At 37.8% G+C, this 23,455-nt stretch overlaps 1 protein-coding gene across 1 annotated transcript in view; it reads left to right on the forward strand.

The window, feature by feature from the left end:
* LOC113225757 (protein disulfide-isomerase A5) overlaps positions 1–23,455 on the forward strand; it is a gene marked incomplete at its 5' end in the record, with an annotated part of 34,598 nt that overhangs the window by 9,111 nt on the left and 2,032 nt on the right. Inside the window, 6 exons of the mRNA XM_026458170.1 lie at positions 4,316–4,477; positions 4,565–4,706; positions 18,129–18,331; positions 19,656–19,827; positions 20,439–20,686; positions 22,286–22,347. Coding sequence (XP_026313955.1) covers positions 4,316–4,477; positions 4,565–4,706; positions 18,129–18,331; positions 19,656–19,827; positions 20,439–20,686; positions 22,286–22,312 — 954 coding nt within the window. The remainder of the gene's footprint in view (positions 1–4,315; positions 4,478–4,564; positions 4,707–18,128; positions 18,332–19,655; positions 19,828–20,438; positions 20,687–22,285; positions 22,348–23,455) is intronic.

Raw genomic sequence — 23,455 nt, forward strand, 5'->3', positions numbered from 1 at the left:
AGATAAAAATTTGCTCTAATTCGATTGAAAGTGAACATGTCGGGGTCTCTATGAGTGTCTAATAATAATTAGCGGTCAAAATTTATATTTCAAATGGCTGCCATACAAACTTTTTGGCGGTAGATAAAAATTTCTTCTAATTCGACTAAAAATGGCATGGCTTCAATCACAACTTGGAATAAAAATTTTGTTTCTGCAGTTTTTCGATATAGCAGTAATTTTTTATGCAACGGGCTATTGAAAAAATTTGCTTTGCTCGGACTGAAAATTGGCACGAAAAGATTTCTAAGATTGTTTGATAATAATTAGTAGTCAAAATCTATTTTTGCAATTTTTAAATATGGCCGCAATTAAAGAGCTATTTCAATTTTTTTAAACAAAGCCATAAGTACCGAGGCCGGAGGCCGAGGTCCGCGGAGGGTGAAGCCCGAAGCGTCCGCACGCCATCAAAAGGAGATAATCGGAGACGTAATAGATTACGAGTACAAGATCTCACAATTGTAAAAATGTAAAACATGCTTCCCGATGTAGTGGAAATGAGATACCTATTATAGCGTTGTTGTATCTCAACTGTCTCTATGTTAGATTAAATTTTCTTGAAAGCTATGCCAAAGAGAAGTATTTAGGGGGAAAAAAACGCCAAACTACTGCCGAATTTCCTGTACTATGTAGGTACTATGAATACCAAATCAACGATAACCCAGAATACTCAGACCAAAACCAACTTAGAAATGTTCGTTTCTTAAATTGGCATAAATCGGGAATCGATCTCCTCATCAAGCGCCCATAGTACTAACTGCTGTGCCAACGAAGAGCATGAGCACACCCCGTAAACTGAAACCGACCACGCGCCGCAGGCCGAGCCCGACCCCACCGTAGGTAGGGTACAGAGCTCGTTATTATATAGTATTGCATGATTGACAACCGCGCTGTCAGTCGAACAAACGAAGACAGTTGCGCAATTGACACTTTTTAGACGCGGAATTTTTGATAGGTGCGGAATTTTTGATAAGTGCAGACCTTAGACTATGGAAACTAAAGGACATGTTATGTTTACATATATAAATCAGACGTTATATGTATATGATGCATTTCGACGTTGAAAACATATCTTTAACTCTTGCCGTCTTAAGACAAACAGATAGCATTACATTGGTCTGTGTCAAACACGGGAATCGAAAATACGTAACGTCATCTTAAATGCCAACCGTGTCAATTTCGCAGTACATGAGGTACATGATACGGTTGTCAAAGGGAGGTACATCAAATGTCAAAACAAATGTTTTTCCAAGTGTTTTATTGAATTATTCTCATGTATTGTAATAAAATGGACAAAAATTTTGACAGTGAGAACAATTAAGTATTAATAAAAATTCGTCGCTACAGCATTACGGGATGTGGCATTTGAAAAAGCTAAGATCGACCGAATGTAACCATTGTACAGGCACGTGTTATTTTTAATTAGACATATTTAAGTAGTTTATTCATAATATATATCTTGCCAAATTTTGCTTTGGTTTCTTGAGATTCTCTGTTTGTTTGTATATCTTGATGATTGTTGTTAACAATTATAGTGATATAGTGTTGTTCTTGGAAGCGTACATATTATTAATATTCTGTTATTAAAATAATTCACTACGAGGTTTTTATTATTATTATTTTTACTATTTCAAGTTTACCTACAAATAAAAAAAGAAAAAAGAATGGTTGGAAATCATACCGCCGCGCCGTATATAATTTGCCGAATATAAACATTGAATCAAAGACAATCATCAATTTTATTCGCTTCATTTTGAAGAGTCAAATTTTAACATAACTGAATGTAACTAGATTACATGATAATGCAATTCCATCATTAGGTTTATTGGTAAATAATTTTATATTTAATTTAGATTAAACAAGACTCATTTACTAGGCATTTTCAGTTCCTGAAAACAAAATTATCCACTCGTTTCTGATTTTTTCCCACTGACAATTTCTAACTACTAAAAATTGTTATTTTACAAAGTGAGCAGTACAAAGACCATATTGGTCTAACGTTGCCGGGTGAAGGCCAAAACCAACGTATAGACAGCCTATTTGCTTTGCAGTGCCTTGCTATCGTTCGGTGTCACTCGCCTAGCTGACCGAGTGAAGGCAAGCGCTAACGTGTATAGAGCTCGTTTGACGTGGCTTGCACACTCGCAGTCGCTCGTGACTACTTGTCTCACTCGATTTTTCTGCAAAAATCAAAGGTGCTCGGCCAATACTAGCCAATTGACATTGTATAATCTGACATTTCCATGCCATTTAATATATACGAAACATGTTTATACTACCACTGTCTCTTATTATATCACCTGTTATACCATGTTCTAAGCAAATAAACGTATGATAATAATATTATTATTGATAATATTACTACTTTAATTTATTTCCAAAATTAAATGGAAGTATTAAAGATTCACTTAAATCAGTCACTGATATTAATTCTATACCAATGCATGAATACGAAAAAGCTTACACTATTTGGAATCTGTTTAAAAACTTCTCTATGACAATATGAATCTTGAGGTTGGAAATGTTAATTTATATTTCAAAGTTTTCTCTTTTATGTACTCTCAAATTACGAAATATTAATTTTTTTCTGTGCTAATTCACTTTTCGTAATATTTGAGTATTTGTAAACGCAAAACAATAAATTCAAGATTTCATGTGACATTCCTGGATATTCCCATATAAATTAAAATATTCCAAATGGAATATTGATCTACTTTAATTAAATGATTGCATATCGATAATGACTTATCGATAGATTATGGTACGACACTAAAGAAATCCGCCATTTGTTAGTTCAATTTTTGTTTAGGTATGCACGTTCATTCCGCACGTTCATTTCTTTTATTTTTTTTCCATCCTCTAAGGTGTGGACAGTTTTTAGCGCGAACCCGATGTCCATTTGTTGGTATACTCTGTTTCAATCCATTTTGAACAAAAAGTAAACAAACCTGTTTGGTTAAAATTCTAAAGCAATCACTCAATAAATCGAATATGTAACACTTTCACGTAGATTGCGACTTGATATATCATCACTTTTTCCAACAATATTCATTTGAATAGCATCGTAAAATCTTATTTGAAAAATGGTAGTCCAAAAGTGAGGTTATTATTCATTTATACTTGAATGGCATGCCTATGGTTGCATAGTGCTGTTCGAAAAAAAAACATTCGGTTCAATCAATTAAGTTTAGTAATCGATTGTTAAATCGACCATTTCAATCGCAATCGAACGAGTATCTAAGTGTAAGGATTTGAAGGAGGATTTAAATTGAAATTTTAAATATGCTTTGATATGTAAGGAAAACCGCTAGTATGACTCAATTGAACAAATCGATTTATTCAATTAATTAATCGATTTGTAGTTGGCGTTACAATTGGCCATCACTAAATCGTCTATGGTCGGGTCAGTGACTTGTTTGTTTACTTTTTGTTCATAATGGATTGAAACGAACTATAGGTCAATGTTTAAGATACGAGTTTGAGAAAGTAAGACGACGATATGGCGTCAGTGATATTTCCGTAACGCGGTGGTAGCAAAGTGTGAAAATGGTTGCTTCCCAATTGCGACTTCGACGGTTCGAATCTCTAAAAAATATCGAAAAATATTTTTTCATACAAAATGAATAAAATTGACTAATTTGTTTAACGAACATAGACTCAGTTTCTTATAAATATGACTTCATTGTGTCGGAAGAAAAAAATGAGACAGCAGAAGTTGGTTAAATTTAATAAAGAAAATGTTCATACGAAATGAATAACATTTTATCAAATTTTACCAACTTCTGCTGTCCCGATACTCGCAGGAGTCGTTAGTTCCATCCAAGATTTTTGGACGGGACCCCCACACCTGTCAACAATCTTCTTCAGAACTCTCTTGGTACTGCAGCGCAATCTGCATTTCAGGAAGTTCGCCTTTTTATATAATTAATTTTAATATCTATGATACGCACTTATGAGAATGCTTAATATAAATAATTGCAATGTGGGTGAGGGTGCTAGTTAACTATAGTTAACGGTGATCGAATATGTAACCTGCACGTCAAAGAAGGTTCATAATCCTTGGAAAATGGTGTGAAGTCCCGCATTGGAATGGCTTACCGAACCCTTTTTTTTTAGGGGAAGTCCACGTCTAATAGCGGGTTGACGACGAAGTGATGATGATGATGTTTAGATTATATAATCTATAAATGCTGCTGGCATTAAACACACTCATCACTCGAGAGTCTTGGTTAACTAGACAAAGAAAATTAATTGTAATAATAATTGTGCTCTTAAGGTGAACGGCATCCTCGCGGCTGTAGACGCAACTAAGCAGCAGGATTTGGTTGCACGGTTTGCAGTGCGCGGTTATCCTACTCTCAAATACTTTCACAAAGGACAATATCAGTACGATGCCGGTCACGCCAGACACGAGGATCAAATTGTCAATTTCATTAAGGTGAGAAACAATAGCTAAGAGTCCAAAATATCGACTCAAACCTATAGAAATTTCGTTACTTGTGGATTTGGTCATGTGTCATTACAGAACCCGCAAGAACCGCCTCCACCGCCGCCACCGGAGAAGCCTTGGTCTGAGGAGGAGTCGGCCGTGCGCCACCTCGACACCTCGAACTTCCGAAACGCACTGCGCAAAGTTAAACACGCTATCATTATGTTCTACGCACCTTGTAAGTATCTTTTTACATTTTGTATGACAAAATGCCGATCATTTAATGGACATAAATAAAAATAATTTTTATCCTATCCAGTTCTTAGGTTTTCGCTATCGTCACATATTATATAATAGGAATTGAAACTCTTTTTCGGATTTAAATCGCGTTTATTTGTTTTTTCAAACAAACCAACTGCTCTTTACAGGTCCCAAGGTCACGTTTGGCTATATTGACGATTTTAATCCTTTTTAAAAGCTTGAGCCAAAATTTGAAGTTGTGAATTCTTTACTATTGTTTGAAAGTTATGTAGTCCAGGACCTTCTCATAAAAAAGGTTTAAGGTAACATATTGACGCATTTACTCTAGGTTTAAACAGTTCGTCCAGGGAAGTACTGCCACCTTACCTATTTCTGCCGCCAAGCAGTAATGTTAGCATTACTGCGTTCTGGTTTAGAAGGGTAAGGGTGCATGCATACAGGTACATGGGACTTGTCAACTTATATCTCAGGGTGACGTGCGCAGCGGCAGTACCCCTTAGATCTTTGCAATTTAAAGCTCTGAGTGGCACTGCAACTGTTTCGGACCGGCGTGTAGCTTACCATTAGGCGCACGACTTGTCCATCCCGTCATTTGATATTATGAAAAAAAAGTGATTCATACCCAGACAATACTATTCCTATGATCACGTAAACGCCCAATGAAAGTATAGCATTCAAATTTAGTGCTATATATTCTATTTGACTAAAGGTTATCTGGAAAAGTACGCTTTTCATACAAAACAAAGGGCATACTTGTACCTGAATTATGTTTAATTACAATTATATTGGGCGTTTAGCGCTTTTCACGTTGTATGTTGTTGGGTCTTAGAAGGACATGTAAAATTTACAAGACGCGTAGAACATAACGAAGGTGGGCGACTTATTCTTGATGATTTCCTCGAAGTCGTCATCACTAGCCAGCTGCACATTGATGCCGAAGCCTGCCTCAGACGGCGTGCTGGCTTTCGCCTGTGTAAGGTGATCCATTTGGCTGTGGATAAACGACACAAAATCCGCTTCCTGCAACAGCAAATGTTTGACATTAGTAGCAGTAAGGAAGAGTGGAAGAGTTCGTCCAGATTTTCCAGATTGTATGTTACAGTTAATGCGTGAAGTCATTGTGAACTTCATGCAGTCGTGTTATTCGACTTATTTGTCCCGTCACTTTGTATAATAAAAAAAAGTCGCTAGGTCGCCTTCGGTTGCCCACCGAAGACTGCAAACCTACACTGTGTAAATAATGAGCATTGTGACGCCCATAGTCCGTTGCTGAAGTCTACTGAATCTACTAGCGTTACCACAGTCAGGCGACTCCTTCGCATATGGTAAGAACGGTCATGAAACTTGTTTCGACAAGTTTCAAATGCGGCGGCTAATTCCGGAACCGGACATGTTAGGAATCGGGAATTGCCCGATACTTTCGGTACTTACGGTACGACCTAGTTGTTCAATGTTGAATACTACTCGACGGGTTAAGATAGTGATAGGTTTCAGAAGAAAAAAGTACAAAATCATTCTAATGTAACCTACTAGGAATAAATAGCACTATTCAGGTATAAAGGTAATGCAAATAAATTATCAGAAGTTGAAACACTTAAATCTAAATTCAAAAATATATTATTGTTCATATACGATATGATTATAGTAAATAATATACAAAGTCAAATGTTGATTGTATTCATATAAAATTCTTTTATTTCAATTTTGGAAAACGATATGATATATCTTGAGATAAGATCAGATATTGTCTTATATAATATTATATTAATTATACTATAATTCGACCTGAAAACATGTTCGGAAACGCAAATTCTCCTTTTTCATGTTCTAACCTAATATACTAAAGGAGAGACGCACATAAATTTGACCTTTACACCTTACACTAAATAATATCTAATCTCTACCGAAAGTAAATTACTTTAAGATTTTTACAGCGGGCGATTACTGCTTTCCCTCTGCATCCCGGCTTTTAAATTATACACTAGTATCGAACAGATAAGTACCACGGCGAATCGGGTTTAAATTTATTATTTATAAAAGTGATAGTTGTAGTAGAAAATTAATAAATAGTTGTATTAAAATTTTGTATTTAAGGTGAAAACATGAAAAAATATAGGACAACAGACGATCTTATTTTTACGTCAGAAACGAAAAACGTCACAAAAAAGAAAATACATTGAACTGTTTGTAGTCAGTACGATTACAATAAAAACTTCAACATCCTCTCCTTAATCGGACATGGCTACTAATTGAGTTCCACGACTGTACAAAGACAGGTATACTTATATTTCAACCTGACTGTACTTTCAATGACAGTGACAAAGTTTTTGTTAAAAAAAAACATGGAGTACACAGTTCAAAAAATCATATTAAACCTATGTCAGACACGCAACGTTGGTGTTTGCACCAACCTAAACCTTTGGTCATAACATCCGCCAAAATCTTTTCCGTAGGCAAATGCGATAACACTATTTTATTGTTGTCTGCTAGCTCTCTAATAAAATGGTAACGTACGTCGATGTGTTTGGTTCTACTATGATAAGCAGGATTTTGTGCCAACTTTTGCGCACTTTGGTTGTCATTAAAAATAGTTACTGACGAACACTCACCTGTAATTTCACTTATAAGGCGCTGTAAATACACCGCTTCTTTGGATGCATTGGACAACGCCATGCATTCAGCCTCTGTTGAGGACAAAGCAACTGTGGGTTGCTTTTTGCATTCCCACGACACCGGTGCATTCGCTAGTTTGAATATATAACCAGTATACGATCTCCTGTCACCACCGTTGACCCAGTTAGCATCGACGAAAGCATATAGATACTTTCCAGTCTTTTAAATGTAAGACCGTAGTCTAACGTACCTTTTAGATATTGCTGGACACGTTTAACAGCAGTCCAATGCGCAAGCATAGGGTTCTTATTAAACTGGCTATGGAAACTTACGGCAAATAAAATATCGGGGCTTGTATTGATAGCCAAAAACATCAGGCAACCGATCAAGTTTTGATAAGGAACATTGCTGGTTCAACAACAGCTGGTTCTGTCTGAGAAAGCAGGTCAACACTAATGTCAATAGGAGTAGAAACAGTTTCGCACTCTGACATATTGAATCAGTCTAACGTTTCTAATATGTAACGTTTTTGGTTTACCTTCACATCGTTAGTCCCCTTCTCTCTAATGACATGCAGACCGAGGCAATAACTAAGTTCACTTAAATCCTTGATACCGAAGAAATTCTTTAAGCCATTTTTTAAGAAACTTAGTTCGATTTCATTATTATAAATCAAAACCAAATCATGAACATAAATTGCTATGATAGCAACATTAGTAGAGTTCTTTTTAATATAGACGCAGGGCTCAGATTCTAATCTATTATAGCCTAAATCACGGAGCACCTCATCTAATCGTTTATTCCAGGCTCTGGCAGCTTGTTTGAGACCATAAATAGATTTATGCAATTTACACACCTTACTCTTCTCTTCTTGAACTACAAACCCTTGGGGTTGTGTCATGAAAACATTTTCTTCTAGTTTTCCGTGAAGAAAAGCTGTGTCAATATCTAAATGATGCATTTTTAAATTATGTTCTGTGGCTAGTGCAATTAAAAGCCTTAGCGACGAGTAGCGAACTACCGGCGAGAAGGTTTCCTGGTAATCGATTCCATAGCTTTGACGAAAACCTTTTGCAACTAACGTAACTAAGTTTTAACTTGAAGACCCATTTACATGGTATGACTTTTTGTCCTGTGTTTTCGACTAAGGTCCAGGTACAGTTACTCATCAAAGAATTGTATTCGTCCTCCATTTACAGGCGTTCTTTCTCTTAAATTGTACCTTTTAACGGGTTCCACAGGTGTCTCTTCTTCCTCAACCGGTACTGTTGAAATTGTAGGGAGAGGATAGACCACGGATAAAGGTGGTAGCGTAGCAGCAGTGCTTGTACTCGCTACAGGATCAATTGCCTTGCTCCTGTAAATTATTGTTATCAGCAGGGAGAACAATATTTTGACGAACTGAATCGTTACCTATCTTATCGTTTGAGAAACAATCTTCTAAAAATACTACATCCCGCTCTTTAATAGTTTTTCTTATATTGGAGGGATCACGAAATCTACACGATTTGTTATCGTCGCAATAGCCGACGAACATGTACAGTTTTGCTTTAGAGTCTAACTCACAAGACGGTACATGAACATATGCACGACAACCAAATATCCGCAAATGAGAGAGATTTGACTTTCTATTATACCACATCTCGTACGGAGTACGATTTCCTAAAGCTCTATGTCTATTTTTCAAATAAGCAGCAGTACGTACCGCTTCTTCCCAGAAGGCCTTTGGCAAGCTACTATCTTTTAACATACACCTAGCCTTCTCCACTAAGGACCTATTCGTCGTCTCAGCAACCCCGTTGGATTGTGGCCAATACGGGACAGTAGTCTGGTGCTTAATACCCTTAGAAGCCAAATACGCTTCGAATTCAGCATTGACATACTCACCCCCATTGTCGGTACGTAAGTTTTTTATCTTATGTGAAGTTTTCCTCTCAACAAAAGCATCAAATTCTAAAAATTTTTTCTTAACATCCGCTTTAGAGCGTACAAAATAAGAAAAAACCATCCTAGAAAAATCATCAACAAAAATAATTAAATACTTATTTGACTCTAAAGATATTACGTCAAAAGGCCCACTTACATCTGAATGTACAACTTCTAACATTCTAGTGCCTTTGTTATATTCAATCGGTTTGAAGGGTTTTCTGCTCTGTTTTCCTTCTGTACAGGCTATGGAATGGTTTTTATCTAAAGAAGAATATTCAATACCTTTAGCTTTGCGCAGGTGTTCCAAAGCGACGCGGCACAGGTGTCCAAGTCTACGATGCCACAGGCTTGAAGTAGCGTTCGCCTCGGTTACCATAGCACGCTCCGGGTACTTAAATTGGTACCTGGTCTAATTTGTACAAGCCACTAACTCTGCGTGTTGCATGACCTACTGTTTTACCTAAAACCTTTACACCTTCATGTTTGTACATAGAACAACCTTTCTTATTAAATACAACATAATATCCATATCAACAGCCTTGCTTACAGATATTAAATTTGTACTCAATTCAGGAACATACAAAATTTATTTAATGCCACTCAAAGTTGACTTACTGTCTTTTACAAGCAACATTTCACCGACACCAGCTGACTTTACCTCTCTATTATTAGCAAGAGTTATGTCCTTATTCTCTGGCATAGAGTTGAAATTGGTAAGCCATTCTTTAGAGCAGGTCATATGTGAAGAGGCTGCAGAATCGACATACCAGTCTGTGGGACTAAGATGGCCTTCAACACCTAAGGCGGTAATAAGTGTAGACTCGTTAACAGTTTTCTTGCTTCTTTCTTTTTTTTCTGTTTGACTTTCTTATACAATTAGTCCAGGTTCTTTGCAATGATAGCAAATAGTACTCTTCGTTACTTCATTATGTGGCTTCGCGATTTTCTCATTCGAAGCAAGAACCAATTCTTTCGATTCACGCTTTGCGCTTTCATTAAGCAATTTCTGTTTTACTAACTCGGAAGTTACCTGTACACTCGAGTTTTCTATAGCCATTACTAATGGATCAAATTCTGATGGTAGTCCACCAAGTAAAATTGCTCCTATAGACATATCTATTACTCGCCCAATATCTGCTAAATCTTGAGCAGTACTTGTCACGGAATTTATATTGTCTTCAATCGAACTAAAATCAAGTAACTGGTATCTATACAGCTTCCGTTCTAAAGCCAACTTTCTACCCATACCTTTATCTTCATAAGCATTTGCTAACTCATTCCACACCTCTTTTGCAGTTTTGCAGGGTCGTACATGGGTGATCGCTCCACCTTCCAAGGTTAGACACATCTTTGTGTATGCCTTCAGCACTCTACTCTTCCTCTCTGCTAAAGTTGTTTTCCTGATCATACCCCACAACTGCGGACCATAGGTCTTCGTGTAGCAAATATATGCGCATCTTAAACTTCCATTGCGGATAACCATCTTTACCACTCAACGGCCTGATAGATGTCAGCGAAGCTCCAGAACCCGAAGGCATGGTATTATAACTATCTTCCACTGACATAATGCGTAAAAAAATTTTTTTTTACTGTTTAAAAATATTTACGCAATAACACCACAAATGAAAAAAAAAAACAACTATTACCGGAACATGAGGGCCCATAACAGAAATGTAGTAGAAAATAAATAAATAGTTGTATTAAAATTTTGTGTTTAAGGTGAAAACATGAGAAAAATATAGGACAACAGACGATCATATTTTTACGTCAGAAACGATAAACGTCACAATAAGTAAGTAAAAAATAATAAAAAGACAAACACTGGCTACAAACAGTTCAATGTATTTACATTGAACTGTTTGTAGCCAGTACGATTACAATAAAACCTTCAACAATAATAAACCACGTAAATTTACGTAAATTGACATTTATGAAATGATTATCATGTAATAAGAGCTTTTGTCGCCACTTTGTTATTTATTGGATTTAGACTAGACTGTAATACCTATGTACCTGGTTCAAATATTCTCAATGTAGATGTTGAGGGACGACAAAAGATACTTAATTTATAGGTATACATATAAACGGGTAGAAAGACACTGAACCATGATTAAAACGTTCATAACACTATATTGTGCTATGACGAGGAACCGTAGAGGTGTACCTCGTATGTCGCGTACAAACCCCCAGCACATCTCGCCTATGTGTTGGGGCGGTACACCTTGAGAGGTGCCCCGAGTGGACCTCCAACCTCTGCTCAACAGGTTTCAAGCTTCGATAGCCATTAATCACAGTGCAAGCGTACATGCCAGCTAATACCGATCCGATTGATGCCAACGATAGGCACCCACAGTCATAAGCGTCAATGGGGCTAGTCTACTGCGGGTCGAGTCATCACGTGGCAAATTGATAGTCATAGAACATGTTTCGTAACAATATTAAACTCGACAATCAACTTAGTTGTGTGTCTTTCCACCGTGTCTATGCATGTCGTAAAGTTAAACAGTACATAGAGGAACTTACCAGTTGTTTGTCTTTTAGGGTACATTCACTTACACAGCCATATCTTTAGTTTTAACCAAACTGAAGTGCACTCGGTTTCCGCCATTGCCGTTGACGTTACTGCCGTCTCGATAGTGTCAAAATAAAAAGTTAGCAAAGACAAAGCAGTGTTACCACAATACAAACTATGGGTGAAGTTCGTTTACTCACCAAATGATTGATTATCGCGTGATTCGCGACACTCCCAGCAATGAAGAGAAGTTAGAGCAGGGCGAGAAAGTGGCGCGCCATTTGCGCTATCTTCTCCATTAGCCCTCACTGCTGCGGCTCTTTCGACCCTAGCCTCGGGTAGTACTTGTATTTGATCAGGTGGCTGAACTACAGATGTCTCTTCTTGCTCAGTCAGATCGGGAGTTGATGTTTCTATACCAATTGATTTGTCAGGGCCTGCTTCGCGAATTTCGATTGACGGATGAGGGCTCTTCAACCGTGATGTTAAATCATCTCCTGTATGGGTGCTGGTGTCCTGAGTATTGAGGTCTTCGACAGTTAAGGGTTGTTCTGCAGTTGGGGAATGTCCACACATGCCTGCTTGTAACTGAGATTCACGTAAATCTACTTCATCTTCGTCCTCATTTTCGAGAGGATAAAGATGTCCAATTGAGCGTATAAATTCGTAACCGTCGACATCGACTTTTGCAACTCTGCAATTGCAATTTTTCCTACTTCTCCAATTCTCTCTGTTCTTGGTCTCACCTTTCAACTGCACGACATCATCCACTTTAGGAACACGATTTGAGACTACCCTTGGTTGTTTGTACGAGTGTTTGTACCTTTCTCACAAGCTGGTGAGATAATGTGTGACAAACATTTTCTTAAATTCGTCCAATACTTTGCGACCTTTCTTCCAGCTATTTATTAAATCGAGTTTCGCCGTACCTACTATTTGTGACGATTGTCTGGGACCTAATATGACACAGTTGCCTAAACTTAGAAAATCTGCTGGTTTCAGGACATGTTCTGGATCTGGTCCAATCTTAGCCAAAGGTCTGGAGTTGACGACTGCCTCGACTTCTTTTATCACAGTCGAGAGCTGGAACTCAGTCAAGAGATGTTTCTCTAGTGTGCGTTTGAGACAGTGTTTCACAAGTGCAACTAGTCGTTCGTAAAAGCCACCATGCCACGGGCCCAGCTGTGGTATGAATTTCCACCGTATGTCATTCTTCGTGCAAAACGAACTTGACAAAACTTCGGTCAACAACACATACTAACATAATAAAGAATATAATTGTGGTAGTCCTCGCGTAGCTACAAATCGTCTCAAAGCCAGAACACCTTCTTCTGCTGTAAAATCTTTGACGATCGCTAAGTGGACGGCGCGCACTGCTAAACAGGTCAGTAAACATACCCATCTTTTTTTTTCCTAGCAACAACACCAATCACATACATTGGTCCAAAGTAGTCAATACCTGTAAATGTGAATGGAGTGCTATAGTTCACTCTCCATAGGTAATGCTGGTGTAGGTGGAAGTTTGTGCTTGCTACTTCCGTGTTTTACGCATTGTGGGCAACGTTTCAGGACCTTCTGTACTTGTGCTCTTCTATGAGGTATCCATCCAATACTGGTTTCGTATGATACTCAATGTGTGTGAAACCAATGTGGTAGTTCTTTTCATGAGTTTCTTGTATAATTTTGTTGGTGAACTCACTATCTTTGGGTAGAAAAACTGGATGTTTCATGTCATATGGCCAGATTGAAGGTATGTGCCATACGCGCCTTTGATCTGAGAACACCGTCTACATCCAAGAACAGGCCTAAATTTCTAGATAAGTTTGTTTCTTTACCAGCCCCTTCATGTGGGAAGTATTCGGCTTGAAGTTTCTTTATATCGGTGGTATGTCTATCAAGGAGGTTGCAACGATGTTCACTCTCTTTTTGCAGAGGCACCTCAGAGCAGTCAATGCCTATGTCAACTGAGTCATCAGCACTAAGTTCTCCTCCCACAAACATGTCTACTGGACTGTTGAAGTCCTGAGCCTCCCCAGCCGAAAATAGCGTACAATGGCTGTTAATTTGTCTTGTGTGTGGCCAAAGACTTTCTTCCTTCAGAAGGAAGTCAGGTCCATTAAACCACAATTCCTTGTTTTGGTCCCAGAGTTCGGGTCGCGTGGCAACGTCAGCTGGGTTGACATCTGTGTTGATGTAGCACATTTTACCATGATGGTTTTCTTTAATTTCATTAACTCTTCTGTTAACAAACGGAGGAAGCAGTTTATTGGATTTCATCCAGCTAAGAACCACTAGACTATCAGTCCATAAAAATTGTCTTAGGATTGGTAGGTCAATGTTGCTTCTGACGTATTTTAATAGCCTGCTTCCAACCAAGTAACCTAACAGTTCCAGTTTGGGCATTTTCAAATTATCTCTCTCTTCAATTGGTATGACGCGTGTCTTGGACATTATCAGAGTCAATTTTTTGCCGTTGCTCCTTAAGTAAACCACAGTGGCATATGCTTTTGTAGATGCATCTGTAAAGCAGTGAAGCTGGTATTCAGTATCACCATGGGAGTAAATACCACCAACATATCTGAGTATGACAATGTGTTTAGCTTTCTGTAAATTTTCTTTGACAATTTCAAGTTTCTGTATCAAGTCATCAGGGAGAATGTCATCCCATTTTAATTTCCTCATGCATATTTCTTGAAATACGTAGTTTTATACATAGTTTTGCAGAAATATCAATGGAGATACAAAACCACAGGGATCGTGAATACTAGCTAATGTTTTTAGAACCTTTCGTTTTGTATTAACTGAAGTCTCAAATTCAGAGCTCTCATTTGATTTCAGTTTCAGTGTGTCTGTATCTAAATGCCATATCAATCCAAGCACTTTGGTTTCCTTTGTCACTTTGGCTCTATGTTCTTCAGGTACAGTCTTGAGGAAGTGCTTATCATTAGACAGCCAATCTCTAATGTTCATTGAAATCTGATTAAATGTGCCTTTAGTCTGATGATAGATATTCTGAGCTTGATTCGTTGTTTCGGTACCTGTCACTAAATTATCGACATAGCATTTAGTAGCAATTTCTTTAAGCTGTTTCTCATTTGTGCTGGACATATGATATCTAATGGTAGCAGTGAGAAGAAATGGACTAGATATTATACCAAAAGGTACTATGGTGAAACGCATATGGAGTAAGTTATCACCCAAAGGTTCCTTCTCTTTGTTTTTTACCCACAAGAAACGTGTTACTTCTCTGTCATCCTCTTGGAGTTCAATTTGGAGGAATGCCTTCTCTACATCTGCTACAATTCCTACTTTCTTTGTCCTGAAGTTGAGCAGTAGGACTATCAGGTCGTCCAACATTCAAGGTCCGCTGTAAAGACACTCGCTTAAACTTTTATTTCCCACTATCTTAGCAGAGGCATCATAGACCAATCGACCTCTCTTACCTTCCTGTCGTGAGGTAAATAGTGAATTAGAGTTGCTTGTTGAGAAGCACTAGTTTTATTGGCTGGCACAATTTCAATGATATTTGCTTCCAATTGTTCTTTTAGGATATTGTCATACTCATGAAGAGTCCCTAAATCTGTTCTCTTCAATAGGAAACTTTCAAGGAAACTCTTGTCAAATCTTATTCGCGAGTGGTTCGCTTCTGTATTTTCACCATCCGGCAGTTTTTTTTTAAACGACGTTGGTGTAAGCTGAAAAAAATACAAATCTTTGTTAATTACGGCACAGGTTGTTTATGTGGCCACAATAACCGTGCTGAAACGGCACTCGTATCTCGTTGTCCGTAACTGAGGATATAACAACCACATAAACCGACTTGCGCATAAGATTATTGTTACCTTAAGTGGTCACAGTAACCGCGTTGAACGGCCCTCACTGGCGTCACAGATCTCGTTGTCTGTAACTGAAGATGTAACAACCACAAAACCGACTTGCGCATTATATTATTTTAAGTGGTGACAATAACCGCGTTGAACGGCCCTCGCTAGCGTCACAGATATCGTTGTCTGTAACTGAAAATGTAACAACCACATAAACCGACTTGCGCATAAGAGTATGTTAATTTAAGTGGTCACAGTAACCGCGTTGAACGGCCCTCGCTGGCGTCACAGATCTCGTTGTCTGTAACTGAGGATGTAACAACCACATAAACCGACTCGCGCATAAGATTATTGTTATCTTAAGTGGTCACAGTAACCGCGTTGAACGGCCCTCTCTGGCGTCACAGATCTCGTTGTCTGTAACTGAGGATGTAACAACCACATAAACCGACTTGCGCATAAGAGTATTGTTATTTTATGTAGTCACAATAACCGCGTTGGAACGGCCCTCGCTGGCGTCACAGATCTCGTTGTCTGTAACTGAGGATGTAACAACCACATAAACCGACTTGCGCATAAGATTATTTTAAGTGGTCACAATAACCGCGTTGAACGGCTCTCGCTAGCGTCACAGATATCGTTGTCTGTAACTGAGAATGTAACAACCACATAAACCGCCTTATTCCTACGTTAAAATTGTTTCGAACTCCATCGGTGTCCTATCGTTGCTTGTTTGCAGTGAAGTGAAAGGATCGAGTGCCACTGCTCGATTACAGCGCGACCGGTAAAGAGTCCGACTCCCATCGTTATATGTTTTAGTCAACGTAAGTTTGTCAATGAATCCCAGCACCTTCACCAAATTTTGTCGCCACTTTGTTATTTATTGGATTTAAACTAGACTGTAATACCTATGTACCTGGTTCAAATATTCTCAATGTAGATGTTGAGGGACGACAAAAGATACTTAATTTATAGGTACACATATAAGCGGGTAGAAAGACACTGAACCACGATTAAAACGTTCATAACACCTCGTATGTCGCGTACAAACCCCCAGCACATATCGCCTATGTGTTGGGGCGGAACACGTTGATAGGTGCCCCGAGTGGACCTCCAGCCTCCCCGTTAGTCCAACCTCTGCCCAACAGGTTTCAAGCTTTGATAGCCATTAATCGCGGTGAAAGCGTACATGCCAGCTAATACCGACCCGATTGATGCCAACGATAGGCACCCACAGTCATAAGCGTCAATGAGGCTAGTCTACTGCGGGTCGAGTCAGCACGTGACACGTGTAACAATATTAAACTCGACAATCAACTTAGTTGTGTGTCTTTCCATCGTGTCTATGCATGTCTTAAAGCTAAACAGTACATAGAGAAACTTATCAGTTGTTTGTCTCTTAGGGTAGACTCACTTACACAGCCATATCTTTAGTTTTAACCAAACTGACGTGCACTGGGTTCCCGCCATTTGACGTTACTGCCGTCTCGATAGTGTCAAAATAAAAAGTTAACAAAGGCAAAGCAGTGTTACCACAATACAAAAAATGGATGAAGTTCGTTTACTCTCCAAATGATTGATTATCGCGTGATTCGCGATAGCTTCATATAAATTGTTCTTATAAAATGTGAGTATTATATGAGAATTATATTAAATTGACTTATTGGAATTGAATTTTGTTCAAGTTAAAAATTATCTTGAATGAATATTAATTTGAAAATTAATAATAAAATTACTTGAATTTCACACGAGGCGCACCCAATATTGCGAGTATGACGTCGCGTTGGTTAAACAATATTGATCGAAACTCTAAAATGATCAGGTTTGAGACTCGCGTCTGGGGTCACAGGTGCCGTTCGAATAATTTTGATTTCGAACACGATCGTCACACATCTAACTCGATCAGTTTGTTGAACGTTTCGAACGATTTGTTATTGTCGATAGTGTAAACTTGTATTTATAATAACATGGTGATTTCGGCGAAGGTGGCAGTCGATTTGGTGTAAACAAAGCGTCGTCTGCGCCACTCCCGGCAAAGCGGTCTGCCCAAGGCGGCAATCGGCCCTATGTAATAATAATAATAATAACGCACACACTCAACATAGCCCCACACTAGGGAAACCCTGTGTCGCTGGTGCCATGGATACACACATAGACAACCACAAATTACACCCAAACTCACGAGAGAAATAAATGTAGGCCATACAAATATTTCTCCCGGCCCGGGAATCGAACCCGGGAACCTCTGCGTGGCAGTCCGGTACGGTAACCGTTCGGCCACGTAGGCAGTTAATAATGTATAAACAAACCATAATATTATTTTCCTACATTACAAATACTTCTGTAATCTTGTATCTTGTGTAATCTTTACCTGACAAGTTATTTTTAGATTGACAAGTGACTTTGCATTCCTCTAGCCATGTTACCAGCTGACAAACTAAACATTGATGTCAAAACCAGCAGTAAGTTAACTTAAGTTGCTGGTCTGTATACCATAACTGTATTTGCTTATGCATGCCAGGGTGCGGACACTGCAAAAGCACTAAACCCGAATTCGTAAAAGCGGCGGAGAGGTTCGCGGATGAGTTGATAGTGGCGTTCGGTGCGGTGGACTGCACCGCCGAACAAGAGCTGTGCACGGCACATGATGTCAGTGGCTATCCCACCATCAAGTATTTCAGCTATTTTGACAAGCAGGTCAAGGACTACACCGGCGGTAGAAAGGTCAGTACTGTGCTTTTATCTATAGTCTCTTTTGAAGGAGTAAAAATGACTTGGAGTAAAACGACATTTGCGGAGTTGTCAGTTTCACAAAATTTTAAGCTGTTATGTACAACAACTGCATGGATTGTGAAAGAAGGTAAAATTTTACCAAAAATGTCTAAATTGTGAATGTTACGACGTTCTGATGATTACTAATTGCGTTATTGCCTAATTAATGTTAATGTCATTTAATTTGTTTGAAAACTATTCTACTATATATTATGCCAAATCATTTCTGTGACAACTGCGGTCCGATTGGCCAGCCCGAATTCGAAACAATTGACGGGTGTCGTCAATTGTTTCACTTCAAATCGACCAGTTTAACTTGAGCTTTGCTATAATGGACGAAAATTGCAAGATTACATATTTAAAATTTAATTATCGATGAAGTGTGATTCCGTTTGTTTTGTAATTAGAGGTATTGTCTTTATTACAATAAATGTAGAATATTTTTGGAATATGCGGAGACGTGCACACAGGGTAGTTGTTGGCGCTGTACTATTTCAGTTTTCTAATATGTGATTTCAGCGCAAACGAGAGTTGATATTTAAAAGTGTAATAAGGCCCAATTATCTGATGAGTTGCCAGGGATGAGTTGTCTCTATTTCGGGTTATATACTCGATGTAAGCAGGCAATACCTTTGGACAAAGAACTGTCATTTTACTCCTTTTTCATAAAATACAGACTGTAGTAAATAATGATCAGGAATAATTGAGGCTATCAGCGCGTAATTGCTGTAACCCCATGAAATGCATATAGAATATCTTCTGTCCTCATTATCATTGTGATTTAAAATTAGCCAAATTCGTTTATTATATTGTAATCATGTATGACTAATACACATTTATTTGCTTTTTTTGTACAATAAAATAGCATCCAAATATATAACAATTATGAGCTTTAGTGTCGTATAAAGTAATATCGTGGAACAAAAATTAAATGTGGACTACAATACTTTTGCGCGGATAGCCTCAAATATTCTTGTGGATAGTACTTTGGTTTTGTATGGAAAAATATACATTTTATTTTTTTGTCTCTAAATGTAGGACATTTTTATATGTTTGGTTTGGTTACATTATTATTACCAATCAAATTTGAATTCACCCTGAGATATAAGTTGACAAGTCCCATGTGCCAGTAATTTTACCAGCTTTGAAAACCGGAGCACAGTAATGTTCACATTACGGCTTGGCGGCAGAAATGGGTAAGGTGGCAGTAGTATCCTGGATGAACTCTTCCACAAGGAGCTCTACTGCTACTAATGTCGAACATTTGTTGTTGCAGGAAGCGGATTTTGTGTCGTTTATCCACAGCCAAATGGATCACCTTACACAGGCGAAAGCCAGCACGCCGTCTGAGGCAGGCTTCGGCATCAATGTGCAGCTGGCTAGTGATGACGACTTCGAGGAAATCATCAAGAATAAGTCGCCCACCTTCGTTATGTTCTACGCGTCTTGTAAGTTTTACATGTCCTTCTAAGACCCAACAACATACAACGTGAAAAGCGCTAAACGCCCAATGTAATTGTAATTAAACATAATTCAGGTACAAGTATGCCCTTTGTTTTGTATGAAAAGCGTGCTTTTCCAGATAACCTTTAGTCAAATAGAATATATAGCACTAAATTTGAATGCTATACTTTCATTGGGCGTTTACGTGATCATAGAAATAGTATTGTCTGGGTATGAATCACTTTTTTTTCATAATATCAAATGACGGGACGAACTGGTCGTGCGCCTGATGGTAAGCTACACGCCTGTCCATAACAGCTGCAGCTGCTACTCACCTCTTTAAATCTCAAAGATCTGAGGCTCACTGTCATTGCGCCCGTCACCCTTACACATAAGTTGACAAGTCCCATGTGCCTGTAATTTCACCAGTACCCTTACCCTTCAAAACCGGAACACAGTAATGCTGACAGCACTGCTCGGCGGCAGAAATAGGTTAGGTGACAGTACTTCCTTGGACAAACTCTTTCACAAGGAACTCTAGTGCTACTAAACTTTACATATTATGTACATTTTTATGTACACCGGGCCTCAGGAGTAAAAAAAGTCTCTATTTCAGTTTGCGGCCATTGTTCAACCGTTAAGCCCGCTTTCAGTAAATTAGCGACGACTCTTAAAACTGACAAGAATTACACTGCCAGAGCGATTGCAGTAGACGCAGCGGAAAACCCTAAAGTGGCCGATATGGCTTCAGTCGAACTCTTGCCTACTTTCAAGATATACGCTGCTGGAAAGCAATTGGCACTGTATGAAGGCGATCGTTCATATGACGACATGCTTGCGTTCTGTAAGAGCCACGAGAAGAAGGTGAAAGATGAGTTGTGATTATGACAAGAAAACCGCTGGCGAATAAGGACCTACCAGCACATATTTACCTTATTCGTCTTAGAATTTGCAGCCGCGATAGTCGAGGCCATCGTAATCACATTAGCGCTCACCGTCGAATCTTTCATTATCGGACTCAAAGTTTTATTGTAAATAAATGACATACACATAATTGAGAATTAAAAAACTAATGCAGTGTTATAAGCCAATTGATATTATAGAGCATTTATAGAATTTATCAAAACTGTTGACTTCACGGAGATATTTTCATAAACTATCTTTAAAAAAATATTTTTCTAATTGCTATCAACTGTTTATATACCCCTAGTAAAATATGTTATTAAACTATAGCGCATAGAGATTGTTATTATATAAAAAAATATACATGTAGCTTAGCATTTATTGATCTCGACATTAACTCTCATTTATCATTATCAAAAATATATCGATTGTGAACTGGCAATCGGTACTATTTCAATTTTGACAACTTTACAGGTGAAGAAAAAAATTGTTTGCGTCATTTATATAGCAACTGGTTTATTAAATAAAAATACGTAGTGTACATACATACACGTGTAATAAAAATATTTAAAAACTACGTATTTTTATTTAATAAACCAGATGCTGTTTATTTCTTCATCCTATAAAGTTGTCAAAATTGAGATAGTACCGGTTGCCAGTTCACAGTCAATATAGTAATTTTAGTATGCCTGGATTAACATTTTAATAATGGGTATACGTGCGTAGTAATCAATGGCGTTTAATAATAATTACGTTGAAATTCTATACATTCATTGGCACATCTAACAATTTCATTAAGATTTTTTAATTAGCGACCTTATTATTTTAAATTAAAGGTCATTTACATTTATAAAAAAATAATGTCACGTAAATCACGATAAAATAAAAAAAGCCTTTACTTTTCTCCTAAAAAATGGTTGAAAATAATACTGTAATACTCTTTTTAATCGACCAAACAGTGGCAAAATATGCGGTATGTTCGCCTAAGTCATTTACAATGTGATCTAATTTTTTTATCCTTTCACCTGAAACTTGAAATCACTTAGTGTGGTAAAACCATGTGAGTAAAATTCCTAGAAATAATCCTGGTTCCTGAGGGAGTTTCATCAAATATTTTGCTACGGGAATAATATGTAAATGGTGGGCGGTTAGATGTGCCTGAGAATTTAGTTTCATTCAATGTATGAGATTTTGATATGTCACAACATTTACGTAATTAAATCAATACTACATGTTCACAAAATATACGGATAAAAGACGACTGTAAGCAAGATTAATTTGTACACTATGGCTGTATTATATTATTTATACTTATATGTATGCATATGTCAAGGTTTTTGTTAACTATTTTATAGTTTCGGCTCGGCTTCTGTTGCGTATTGTTCAAAACAATACTTAAAGCCCATTTTGTTGTTGTTTCGTTTTGAGACAAGCCGTAGCTTGGCTATGTATGACATTGGAGACCGCAAAGCGGCCTCTTGCACATAATACGTAACATATGTAACTTTCCCACTTTCCAGACGTGAATTGAGAAGATATACACTTTATTGCTTCTTTCAGATCAAGAATAAATTGCAGTTTGATTAGTTTACAGCACGACATTTACACGGAGAGATTTGAATGTGGGTATTATTTTACGGTTATTAATTAACCTTAATTCATTGTAATACGTATTAATGTAAGATTTATATTAGCTCCATTTAAAGCTATTTAGAAGGGTAGCCTTGACGTGACGGCCCATGCCATGACGGGTGATTAGAGCGAATACTAGTGTCAAGAGTTTCTCGCCTTTGACTAGTCTGGATCGGTTATCGTTGGTATCAATCTAGGACTTTTCGAACACTACTCCTAGAGGAGGCAAGGTTCTCTATCTGTATAAAGCCCGCGTTGGCGTCTACCACTGTTGTATTTTTACGTCCAATTTTGGGTAGAGGGCCTACGTAATTATTGCCTATGGCCGGCAACGCATCTTACCTTGACATATCAAAGACGTGTTTTTAGCATAAACCTCACGAGAATATTTGGCCTTTACCACTATCTATTAGGTGGACGGGCCTGAGCCCTATCAGTAGTTTGACGGTACGAATATCTTAAATTAGAGCATTGACGAACGCTGTGGTAAAGTGACCAAAAGACAGCAGTGTAATAATCGTTTAGATGAATGAAACACGGTAATCATGTGGCACCAGTCATGCATTGTCGTCAAGATGAGCTGTTATCGTTATCAACTTCATTTGTTATTTTACGATTCTCGAATTCGTACTCTGTATTTAGTAATGCATTTCATCTTGCATAAATATAATTAAACAGTAACCATTTACAAATTGATGCGAAAAGAGTAGTTGATTGTATATTCTTTAAGTTATAAAAAAAATAGATTTTTTACTTTCGTAATATTTTCTGAATGAATTATTTCACTGGTTAAAGGTTTCTTACCATCACACCTGTGGCCGCGGAGCGTTAAACCGTTCCGAAATAACGGGAAAATAGTAAAAAGTCATACCGTGGTAAGAAACCTGTAATTAGAGATTAATTTATTATTAGTCGTTTATTTTGTACAAAAAATAAACAACTGGAGAAAAACATTTCCAAAATAATCTGATACGTACTTATTACATTTTTATTATTTTATATTCTGGTTAATTTAACAATATAAAATCTTCCATGTATGTACAGACGACGGCACATTAAGCTACACATTGACGGATGTTATTCCGTTGCACTGGAGCG

Source organism: Hyposmocoma kahamanoa, unplaced genomic scaffold, assembly GCF_003589595.1.
Source record: "Hyposmocoma kahamanoa isolate Upper Pololo Valley unplaced genomic scaffold, ASM358959v1 100021, whole genome shotgun sequence".
Lineage (NCBI taxonomy): Eukaryota > Metazoa > Arthropoda > Insecta > Lepidoptera > Cosmopterigidae > Hyposmocoma > Hyposmocoma kahamanoa.